The sequence below is a fragment of the Conger conger genome, chromosome 1 (assembly GCF_963514075.1).
Source record: "Conger conger chromosome 1, fConCon1.1, whole genome shotgun sequence".
NCBI lineage: Eukaryota > Metazoa > Chordata > Actinopteri > Anguilliformes > Congridae > Conger > Conger conger.
The window spans coordinates 32,013,440-32,026,242 of NC_083760.1; the positions used below are offsets into that span (position 1 = coordinate 32,013,440).

At 38.2% G+C, this 12,803-nt stretch overlaps 1 protein-coding gene across 3 annotated transcripts in view; it reads right to left on the reverse strand.

Moving 5' to 3' along the window:
• Window positions 1–3,996: 3,996 nt before the first annotated feature.
• Window positions 3,997–12,803, reverse strand: part of LOC133107594 (ephrin type-A receptor 7-like) — a 93,184-nt gene continuing 84,377 nt past the window's right edge. For 2 of the 3 annotated variants that reach the window (XM_061216590.1, XM_061216583.1), the window contains exons 13-17: window positions 12,533–12,742; window positions 12,092–12,307; window positions 7,678–7,871; window positions 6,198–6,353; window positions 3,997–5,332 (exon numbers count right to left, since the gene is read on the reverse strand). In XM_061216590.1, the coding sequence (XP_061072574.1) occupies window positions 5,218–5,332; window positions 6,198–6,353; window positions 7,678–7,871; window positions 12,092–12,307; window positions 12,533–12,742 (891 nt within the window). In that variant the 3' untranslated portion in view covers window positions 3,997–5,217. The remainder of the gene's footprint in view (window positions 5,333–6,197; window positions 6,354–7,677; window positions 7,872–12,091; window positions 12,308–12,532; window positions 12,743–12,803) is intronic. The other variant, XM_061216597.1, reaches the window with a different exon arrangement.

A 12,803-nucleotide genomic window follows, 5' to 3' on the forward strand; every position in this document is an offset into this window, starting at 1 on the left:
CTAAGTAGTAGTAGTAGTAGTAGTAGTAGTAGTAATGGTACTAAGTAGTAGTAGTAGTAGTAGTAGTAATGGTACTAAGTAGTAGTAGTAGTAGTAGTAGTACTAATGGTACTAAGTAGTAGTAGTAGTAGTAGTACTAATGGTACTAAGTAGTAGTAGTACTAATGGTACTAAGTAGTAGTAGTAGTAGTACTAATGGTACTAAGTAGTAGTAGTAGTAGTAGTACTAATGGTACTAAGTAGTAGTAGTAGTAGTACTAATGGTACTAAGTAGTAGTAGTAGTACTAATGGTACTTAGTAGTAGTAGTAGTAGTAGTAGTAGTAGTAGTAGTACTAATGGTACTAAGTAGTAGTAGTAGTAGTAGTAGTAGTAGTAGTAGTACTAATGGTACTAAGTAGTAGTAGTAGTAGTAGTAGTACTAATGGTACTAAGTAGTAGTAGTACTAAGTAGTAGTAGTAGTAGTAGTAGTAGTAGTAGTAATGGTACTAAGTAGTAGTAGTAGTACTAATGGTACTAAGTAGTAGTAGTATTAGTAGTACTAATGGTACTAAGTAGTAGTAGTACTAATGGTACTAAGTAGTAGTAGTAGTAGTAGTAGTACTAATGGTACTAAGTAGTAGTAGTAGTAGTAGTAGTAGTAGTACTAATGGTACTAAGTAGTAGTAGTAGTAGTAGTAGTACTAATGGTACTAAGTAGTAGTAGTAGTAGTACTAATAGTACTAAGTAGTAGTAGTAGTACTAATAGTACTAAGTAGTAGTAGTAGTACTAATAGCAGTATATGCATTTTTGGAAGACTAACAAAACTACCATTGGAACCTATGGTGAGCTTATGTGATTTAATATATCGTACTGTATGTATGCATCACAGAAACTCACTATTTCAATATGAGTGTTGAATGAGAATACCATTTCACAAACCTTTTGTCTATCTTTATGTTGATAGGATTCAATTGTAAAACCACTGTTTTGCAGAGAATGTATTATATTTCCAAAATATATATTTACAAGGTATTACAAAGGATACAGGGCAAATGGATATCTAAGGAACAAGAAATTATGTGGCTTAAGTTTTTACAGTGGAAGAAAAGACAAACACTACATGGTGTGATTATTGTACAGGAAAATAAATAACAGATACACATTACTGTACATTAAAAGTACAAAATATAATGAAAGCACCCTAATGACAATACTGACCCCAAATGACAAATAATAAAACAGCGGTTAACCGTGATGGAAATACTCTCCTAAAAGTGGGATAGAAAAATATAGTGCAATTTCAATGTATTACTCAGTACAAAGCAATGTGCTCATAAAAAAATGAAATCAAATAAAAAAGCAAATATAAATACAATTTACAATTTTTTTTACATTTGAGCATATGTATACAAACGTTCCTGCTTTGGATATTTCTTAAAAGAGCCGATGAAGCTTAACCCTTTAGATTTGTCTGCAAGAAGCTTGTTTCCACAATTTTCAACAGCCAGATCTAAACTAACAAACAGCAATGAGCTTGTTCCTTTTTAACGAAAGCAACCAAATGTAAATTTTTACCTGTTTTGTTCATCATTCATTTCAGCAATTTAATATATTATATCTAAAACCTTTGTCTATGAGTAGGTACAGTAGCAAATAACTTTGATAAACACTATTTTGATGTTCAGAAAGCTACTTGTGGCCTTTTTTGTTGTTCATTCAGACAGTGACATATAAATGGTCAGCTTATAGTTTCAATGTTACACCAAGGGCATACTAAAGAGGAAACACTCACATTCAGTATGCTCAGTAGATTAACAGCAGATGCCAAACCAATGTTCATGGTAATATTTTTCACCATAATGTTCCAATTTCCTGGAGCTATTTTTGTATCCATTGATTACAGGAACTTGCTTTCCGAACTTGCCCTCTCAGAAATTATTCTGTTTGTTGTTTTTTGTGTGTCTTGAAAAATAACTCATGTTCTACCAATTTTCAGGTTTTCCCACTGGGAACCAGCTTGCTGCCTCCGTGTCCTTGTTATGTTACTGATTCATACTGGCAGAGCCAAAAGACCGTGTCTGTTTACAGAACTGAATTAATGCAGTCGATGTTTGCCTTAACTTTGATTCACAGGTACATACAATTGTTCCTTATTTTATTTTCAAACAGTTTGGAAAGTAGATTTTTCCGATTACTTAACTTGAAGTCAAAAACGTCTCAATAGTATATGTATGTGCTCCATTCCACGCCCAAAAAGAGTGATCTACTACTGCCATAATACAGTTGATTCCAGGATTGACAAATCATAAGTGAACACATGAATCAATCTTCTTCATCCGTCAACACCCTGACATCTGGCCCCGTGCGAGGTGAGAACCAACAGCGAGGGAAGCGCCATCGGTACTGTGGGTGATCTCCTACTGTGCGCTCTGGCACGCGTTCTGCTAACTTAAGCATTCACCCGCACGGCTTGCCGCTGTGGATCCTTGCCTTTGGTCTGGAGGGCCCACTGTGAAGACTTAGAAGACAGCAGCCGAAGAGCTGGATGTTTCAGTGCTCGCTGATGTAGTTAAAAGGGGGTTTGATTAAAAAAAGATAGGGGTCTATTTCCATCATCTTGTCACAAAGTCTGTAGCGCAGCACGCAAGCCCGTTTAGGGCGTGGTCAAGTGGACTTTCGCTAGTTTGATGGTGGATAGTTCAAGTGCAAAGTAAGGTGTGACATTAGAAAGGGCTGGAATTAGTGCCTTACTTAATTAATAGGTGTTTCCAGGGCGTAACATATGATAAACCGATCAAAATGTCATTTTCAATTGCCTTTAAAGTCAACTGTGTTTTTTACCCCTTAGGGGACTGCGAATATAGGAAAAGGACCTGCTCCTGCTTGAGTCCATAAAAATAGTCTGAATTGTATAATGCACAACTTTCACTTACTGTTTCTTAGGCTCTAAAATGAGATGTTTCTCACAGATATTTCATATTTATGGACACAAGACTATTAATTGGGGAGACAATAAGAAGGCGACACACTACGTGTCAAAATATTTCTATTACAATATCTTTGTGTTTATTTCAACTGTTGGGCTCAATTTGACCCCAAATGAAAAACCGGTCATAAAATCTGAACATAATTGGAGGATTAATGCTATTTTTTCCACCTCTGACCACAAATATATGAAATACAGTATTATCAATAAACTGAGAAGTACTATGTCTCTATATTGAAAGTATTCATACACACAAAATAAACAGCTAGGAAATAGGTAATAAACTTTTAAATGGATTTGCATGATTTTGTTCAAAGTTATTTTCCAAACCATGCTTCTAATGTTCAGATTTAATTTCAAGTTTTCATCTTATTACATTTATATTTTTATATAATACAGTTTCATCACTTTCTGACCAAAGTTATATTAAAACAACCTTAAGGGAAATTTTATTACTGCTTTACTACCACCGGTAGTCTGTGGCATCCGAGATAAAATATTCAAATAACTGAACCTTGCCTTCCCCAATTCCCTTATGAAATTTCCCTTCTTTCTTTGTAAATAATGACTCACTCCCATGTTAAGAAATGAAACTGAATATTATCACTGAAAATGTGTTATGCTCATCTTGAATACTGATAATAAAAATAAAAATAATTAATTATTAAAAATTATTTTTAAATAATAAGAGTAAATCTGATCAAATTCAGTAACTGTAATCATCCAAATAAAAATGAAATATTTGGTCACATCCACTTACTTTCTGTGTGTTTACTGACAAAGCTCTGCATGGTAATATACATAATTCATAAGCATGTTGCAATGTACTCCTTTTTTAAAGTCAGTAATACACATAAACTGCTATGAAATACCATACAATTTGAAAATAATAATAACATTCACATTAATCTGACAGCAATAGCACCAGTGTATTGGCTTTAAGAACTGAAGCACTTACATAGAGTAGATTTTTTTTTCTTCATTATTTTACCCTGGTAGTAGGAAACATAGAAAAAGAATGAGTGGTTCTCTGCTGGAAATTCAGCCAAGCAATCACCTGGCTAGATTGAGCAGATACAAATAAATATGAGGCAATCTACCATTTGAAAATGCCATTGTGTTCTCTTTTAAACAGGAGTGACAGACATTTTCAAAAAATGAACTACCTAGCACTTTGACACTTTAGAAGAGAATCCATTCATTGTGAATTTAATATTGGTCAGTGGTGTCAATGCAACCTAATTTACATCTGTATTTCATTCATCATTGGATTGATTAATCACTTTTATTTATTCACGCAGCAATGAAAGAACTGAACTACTACAGACAAAAATATCCCATGAAGAATTCAATTTAGTTTTTCCATATGTGCACCTTTTTCAATTATATAATGTATATGTATAATATGTAATTTGGAAAGCTATTCATAAGGTCATTTGGCAAGAAGGGTTTTCATCCTTGTTGCTTATATGCACCTTTCCTGACTGCATACATCACACCTAATAATACTTACACTACCAGGAGAATTTTATTTCATTAACCTCTCTGTGCGTTGTCTCATCCATGCTTCATCAGTTTGGTCCATTAAAACAGACTGCTAAAACTTACTCTATCAGAACAGAACATAAGCACTGTTGCCTGTGTTTCCAATATTGACATTGATATTACCTCCCATTACCTAGATTTACCCTGTTGTTTGTGCACAATAATATATATATATTTTAAAACAGAATAATGAATATGGTTGTGTATAGCATACGACAGTATTGTAAAAAAAAAAACACTACAAAAAAGTGCTGAAATCACAACCCCAAGGAAATATGTTTTCTCCCACCAAGCAATCTGTTTAAGAGGAACCCAAATTTATGGGGACAAAAATCAAACCTTACAATATGAAAGGAACAAAGCAAAAACAATCTTGGAGCAATCGTTTCAGATGCCCCATCTTGTTTTTGAATCCCATTTAAGAGTTCCTCCGAGCTTCAGAAATCTCATACGGTGAGGTCTTTTTGTGTTTTTCTTCGGGCAGTCGCATAAAATAACTGCCCCCGTATTCACTCCGGTGAGGACGAACAAAGGAATTGGTTTGTTCTGTATACACGAGAGGGGCGTGTGTCGAAAACCAACACATTTGTTTCTTTCATTTGTTTGTACGCTCGTTTTATTTCAATGTTTATCTGCAGCCGCACCTCTGTTTTCCAGTGGGTTCTTCTGCTCTTCTCTGAGGAGGCTGGGCTCTGTCGACAGTCAGACCTGGATGCCGGCGTTGTGGAGATGCATCATCCGTGCCCTCATGCACTGTATGCTGCACACGATCTTCCTCTGATGGCCCACTAAGGTGATCCCCAAGCTCATAACATCCCTAGGAGAGACCACAATCTGGTCATTAATCACTGCGCCAGACCGCACAGAGCCAAAGTGTCATAGATTTATAGGCCCAGTTAAACCTACAGAATAATACTGCTCATTAATTAACCATCCACCCACTCCTATTAACAGTCCACATTTGTTTAGTTAAAGGAGGTTGCCAGATAATATTTAAATGCTTTGGCTTGAAACCTCGGGAATGTTGCCAAGCGAAAACCGTTCTGTAGCCTCTGGTTTCAGAATGCACTGCTGTGGCTCATTTCCTTAAAGCTAGGGTTTCAAGAGAGTATACTGGTATGAATACTTCTTTCTGGAATTATCCAGCTTAAATCACGCTGCAGCAATGCTCAAATTGTGTATGTTGTTTGAACATGAGAGATAAATAATACGTACATAAAACATGACTGAATTAAGTATGGATGTATGCACAGAAGATATTATCAGTTCATCCTGGGCAATGATTGGAGCTGACAATCCAGGAGTTAGTTAAAATAAAAAAGGGCAATGGCAGTTATGCATAATTTAGCAGTACGTTTGCAGTGCACTTATTTTGGTGTATTGGAATTTCATTAACTAACTCTAGTGGAGTGGAAGTGGACCCCAAAATGGATAGTACCACTATGTTGATAATTCATGAATTCTATGAACCAATCAAAGACTTAGAAACACACTGATTTGTTCATATCACAGTCACTCATGATAGCTTCATCCACTGTGTAGTCTTTTCGAAACTGGGTAGACACGAAAAGCAACAAAGCATGTCCACATAGATTGCTACTTCAGTAATTGTTAAAAGTGTTAAAAGCCAGCGAGTTCTGGGTATGTATCCACTTGGGTTAGATAACAGACAGATTTCTTACTCAGCAGTCATCCTTGCCACAGAGTCCAATGAGCTGTACCCCGCCACCGTGAAGTTCTCTTTGTATCTTTCCATTTTAATGGCTTCCAACCAATCTTCCACAGAATGGAACGTGGTGAAGTCTGGCGTGCTTGGATCTAAAAGGGGGCTAATCGGCCTGGGGGACAGAAAGACGGAAATGCAACTGTTTTCATACAATAAAAAGCAAAACCCAGAAAGGCCTGAATAAAGTTCACAAGAAGCAGAATAAGATTGTAGTGAAGGGGAATAAATAATTCACAAAATCTTAAGCCCCCATCATTCTGAACTGTTTCAGGTATACAGGTATAGATTTTTTCTCCGGTTGTAAAAACTCCTTGTATAGCACATACTTTTAAAACAGTTTATTTGTCCTTGTCTCACAACATTCCAAATTCCAGGTAGATACCAGAGTTAATATAGCATTCATTTGTAAAAACATAATACTATCTGGCTATTTGGATTATATGGCTACTTCAGAATATTAACGTAAGTCTGCACAAAACGTGTGCAGTCTTATTTTGGCTTTATTAATTAGGATTTATTTAAATCAATCATTTTAATATGATAGGATTTTATGTCTAAAAAAGCATTTAATAAAAGTAAAAGAAAAATGAAGGCATTCTTTTAATGAAAATGTAAAAAAAAAAAGGCTTTGTTTGGCTGCTACCAATGCATTTTGGCACAACTTGGCTTCAACGAGGTGTATGATGAAGCAAGGTAGCACTAAAATGCATTGATGATAAATAAGCCTTGTTTTCATAAAAGGAGCACTTGTTTAAATTTGTTTTATTTTTTTGGTCATTCTTTTGGATTGAACCTCGCCCAAAGAGCCTTTTAAATAAGTTTTACCACTCACAATAACATAAAAATGTTTTGCTGGAAGTCCCAAACCGGTTTTCTTTTTCTTACATTCTCAAAGGCAGTTAGACTTGTGCTCTAACAGAAAATAGGTTTTGTATATTCTTAAAAGCCACAGGAACATAAGTTGATTTAAAAATGCAGTTGACCATAAAGACATGGAGGAAGATTATGGCGATTGATCTTTCTTGGATTTATCACTCATCTCTGAACCCTGGAAGATAATCAACTGGACAGGCAGACAGGCTGGTCACCCTGCCAATGTAGTTATGAAATACAAAACATTATTATTACTGCGCCCAAAATAATGAACTCTTCACCCATCATCAATGAAATATCTTTGAATTGCAGTTAAATACTTCTAGCATCAGGAAACAGGAAAATCATTTATATTTGTGTCTTTCAATGCTAGGCTCAGGAGACATCCTCTTTTTCCCAGACATTTCTTCTTTCTGGGTCAGAAAATCTGTTCAATTTAAAAAATGGTTAGCTTTTGCTTGTTCTATAGACCATATAGACCACCTAGCCCAGTATTATATTTTAAAATATTGAGTGAAGGTTACAGATGAATGTTGATTAAATCCACATCAAAGTGCCCTCACCTCATGCATATCCCTACTGGAGTTTTCAAAGAATTGGGATTCCGGATCATTTTATCCAGGACATTAACTATCTGATCAAACTTTGGCCGTTCCGCCCTGTCTTTTTGCCAACAGTCCAGCATCAGTTGGTGTAGCCCAGGGGGACAGTCCATTGGTGCAGGGAGACGATAACCTTCCTCTATTGCCTTAATCACCTAATTGAGGCAAAAAAAAAACACAGTTAGGTTTGTTTGTAACAATACACACAGAATAGTAGGCTCTGGTTCATAAAGTGTTTACTTTTTTCCGATAATTAGCATGGGAAAAATAAGTAGGCTACCCAATCATGTCGCTTGTTTGCTAGCTTATTAAAAATAATCTCCAGTACAAGGTCAGGCCAACACACTCAAATTTGGGAAGCCAGCAGCGGGTAAATATCTTTGCATGAAGACGTAATTAGTCCAACGAACAAATGTCCTTGTCTATAGAAGCAGTGGAGCACTGGTGTAATTAATTAATCTTCCAGGATGGTTGCCCCCCAGATAGTGGCATGAGTGTTTATTTTATGTTACTTCTTTATCCCTTGTGATACAGCAGCACTGAGAAATATGGAAAATTGAAAAAAAGAAGAAAGAAAATCACAAGGATAATTATCTGTGCTATAACTGCAACAAACATCCCTCAACTGTCAAGCAAAAGCATTGTCAAGGATTTTATAAATAATATTTTATAACTCAGGGTTCTGCTGATGATTGCAATAAATGTCAAGCATACATTTTTTGCACATGGACTAATTACACCATGTTAGTGCCCATCAAAATAAATAAATGTTGTTACCTAATTTGGCATGCTTGAATGCCTTACGTTCTCTTCGTTTCTAAACGGCCTGTTCTCAAGATAGGCACTGCTGAAAATGGAGATCTGTAGTTTCCTGAATCCTGTGAATTTTTACATTCCAGTCACTTGCGCCTTTGAGAAAAGTACTTAACCTGAGTTGCTTCAGTAAAGAAGGCCAGTTGCTTAAAGGCATAATAAGTACAGTCTGAGCCATTCAAGTCAGAACAGATAAGGGCTCGCTCCTAAGATAGATAACGTGACAAAAAACACATCACACATTTAGTTACTGCACTCGTGAAACTTGGACAGGACCAAAAGTAGCAGAGTCACTTTCAAATGTCAGGATAATGGAGGTCATGGGAATGTTCGTCCGTCACAGTTCATCTTAAACTATTACAATAGAGCTGTCACTCCTGCCTCAGATTTTGCAAGCCACACTGAGCTTGTGAGATATCTCCACTGGATGTTAATTCAATTTACATGGTTAAGTTCTGGTCGCAAGGTCACATTTGAATCCCCACATCACATCACCCTGAGTCAATTCCCAACAATGGCTATTAACTTGTTGTAATTAATTTGTGGGTTTTAGGAGGATACAGAAGGACAACCACAGCAAGCAGAACTTGTAGTGGCTGTAAATTGTGTTCGGTTTTTCATTTTTATGTTGGTTAATAGTTTCAGCTGGATTCCAACTGCATGCTAATTTGAATATAATTGTCAGTTATATTAGTTCCCATTAAACATGACAGAACCTTACAGCCTCCTAGATACAGGCCCTTTCTCCCATTTAAATAAAAAACGGTCGTTTTCAAGATAGATTGGTCTTATTCCAACTCAGGTCTTAGTTACATTAGGGCCACCACTTTGTCTCTATAACATGAGACACAGAGATTTAAACTTGCATTTCAATTGCCATCCTCCAGGGGTCCCTGTAGGGACTTTAACAGCACGGTCAAGTGACTAATAACACAATTTAGTGGCTATCTGTGACATTTATAAAAGCAGTTAATTGACCTAATACTAGGAGAGAGAAACAAAAGAATGTGAACAGGGTTGGAATGTAAAATGCACACTCAAAGAAAAATAGAACTAAAAGAAAATAGTCTTTGAGTGAAATACTGCAGCAGTTTTTGCCTGGGACACTAAACACAGACAGATTAATTTTGCACAACTTTGCAGTTTAACAATAAATCACACAAAGACAATAACAGCAGACAGACATGTAAAAACAAACAGACATCAATTAATGTTTCAGATCAACACTGAGGGGGAATCATTTGTCAGCAGGGGAAAAGATGTCTGCGATGTCTGGCTGTTTGGATGTCATTCAAGATTGAACAGATGCATTCCTAAATGCAAATATTCCACTGGTGAAAGTTAGTAATCCCCATTTATGTGCATTTTCTTTCTTTTTTTGGGAAAAGGAATGCATGCTCTGCACCCTTTTGTATTATTTCAGTTTATTTCAGATGGGGGGAAAGGAGAGTGGGTTATGGATAGAGACAAGATGACAAGACAAAGTGTCTCAGCCAGGAATCAGACCCATGGCTGCAGGGGGGAGTCATACATGGTTTGAGAGTCAGCTGCCCCATGGGCTATACCATACATTCTTGCCCAATTACCTGCATTTTCAAAACAAGCAAGGGGAATTCTAACAACTAGACAGCTTTGACAGAATTACTGGGGGCAAACCACTGCTTTGCATAACATCAAACACACACCAAAGACAAAACAATGAACAACCAACGTGTGGAAATGTTCAATGACTATGCAGAGAAACGCACAATTTATTAAAACCCAAATATAAACCACGTTTCTTTTTTTTTGTTTCTCATTTTTCCTGTTTTCTCCCAATTTGGTAGCCAATTGTGCCCTATCTATTCCAATTGCCTGTGTGTTCGCTAGATACACTGCCAGCACCCTGTCCCTCGGTGGCCCGGATGGATCTAGCGTTACTGAGAACGATGTGGCTTGGAAAAGCCGTGCCCGTGACTGTTATTCCACGGCACCCGAGGTGCTGTTGTATGCAGCGATCTCACTAACCCCTCTTGTTGAGTCCCCCCCCCCACCCTCGGAGCGGCAAGCCACTCCATGTGAGCTGTCCAAACTCGGCTTGGGGAATCTAATCGAACCCCAGTTCTTGGTGTGCAACTGCAAGGGACTGATGCCTGCACCAAGGTTCGTTACTTTAGCTGTGTGCCACTGCAGCTCTATATAAACCATGTTTCTGTCAACCACCTCAAAGATTACTTTCTGGATTTTTGATCCCAAGCAAGTATGCAGACAGTAGGGGCAGCCTGGCTGACTTGAACCCTGAATGTTGGTTCAAGCCCCGGTGTAGCCACAATAAGATGTGCCGCTGTTGGGCCCCAGGCATTGCTCTAGGGGGGTCCCCTGCTTAGTCTAGTCAACTGTAAGTCACTTTGCATAAAAGCATCAGCTAAATAACTGTACTGTACTGTGCTCAACATAAATACTCCCCCACTAGACTCAGTTCCAATTTTGATGATCTGAGCTGGACATTTAAAAATTATTTTCAAGAAAGAAAGTCAATTTCACTGGGCATATTCCTACAGCTGAATATCTCCAAATGTTGCTCAAAAGGCTGAACAATATTTTGCTCTGCTGTAACCAACTCTGGCAATGCTGAAAGATATATATGTATCTTCAATTGGACAAGTTATCAACAAGTATTATCTATGGATGGACCATGATAAAATTCACAAATTCACCTTGATCCGGGTGAGCCATAGCATCTGCTGGCTTTGGTTTTCATCTTAAAATGAGTAACGAACTATGACCCAAGACCAGATGAGGTGATAAAATAGTGTCACCAGATTATTTAATTGATCAATTCAGTACTGGGCGGCACGGATGGTGCAGTCGGTAGCACTGCAGCCTCACAGCAAGGAGGTCGTGGGTTCGAATCCCCATCGGCCGGGGCCTCTCTGTGTGGAGTTTGCATGTTCTCCCCGTGCTTGCCTGGGTTTCCTCCAGGTACTCCGGTTTCCTCCCACAGTCCAAAGACATGCAGATTAGGCTGATTGGAGAGTCTAAATTGCCCGTAGGTATGAGTGTGTGAGTGAATGGTGTGTGTGCCCTGTGATGGACTGGCGACCTGTCCAGGGTGTATTCCTGCCTTTTGCCCAATGTATGCTGGGATAGGCTCCAGCCCCCCTGCGACCCTGTTCAGGATAAGCGGGTTAAGATAATGGATGGATGGATGGATTCAGTACTGACTAAACAGGGAATCCAAATCCCATTGCAGGGCTCTAGTGCAGGGGGCCAGTGCCCCAGCAGAGCTTTAAGTCTCACAACACCCGTGGGCCAGTGTGTTGTACAATGGAGCGATGGCAGCTTTGTATTCATATGTAAAGTTATTTCCAACAGTAATAGTAATTTGTAACATTATCAATGTCCTGGCTGTGTTTTTTGATAGATGTAATGCTGTCTTGGTGAATAAAAGTATCAATATATCAACACACACTTATGAGAAAATGTGCAGAGACAAAAAAAGACCAGGAGTGGATACCACAGAACCATTACAACTAACATGAAAATACATTCCAGCAGTATGTTTGATACTTTAGCAACTCACATCTTGATTGGCCATATCCCAGTAAGGTCTCTCCCCATAGGACATGACCTCCCACATGACAATGCCATAACTCCACGCGTCACTGGCAGATGTGAACTTTCGGTGCTGGATGGCTTCAGGTGCCGTCCATCTAACTGGTAATTTCCCACCCTGCTCGTTGAGATGGACATTATTCGTCTGAGTGAAGATCAGGCTCATTATGTCTTGAATCTTTCCCTGAAACATCAGTTTGGGAGAATAAAAAGCTTTGAACATAGTGTCAGCATATTCACAATAAGCCTGCAGCAAATTCACAATGACAGTCATGCTCTGAATATTAAGGACGTTTCTGAATATACTCTGCTTTATTCATGTTTTGCGCATTTGAATTCAAGTTCTATGTGTGTTCCCAGAATTCGTTTAGCACAGAAATGCCACTGATCAGAAGGCTGAGTCACTCACTGTTGTTGCATAGACAGCATCGGGACCGTCGTCCATTGGTCTAGACAGCTTGAAGTCAGACACTTTGCACACAAGGTTGCTGTTGACGAGGACATTGCACGCAGCCAAATCTCCATGGACGTAGCCCATGTCGGAGAGGTATTTCATCCCTGCCGCCACACCTCGGAGCATTCCCACCAACTGGATGACCGTAAACTGACTGTCATGTTTCTGCGGAAGGAGAGAGAGCAACCATGCACAACGACTTAACCACACTGGTCTAAATCCAGGA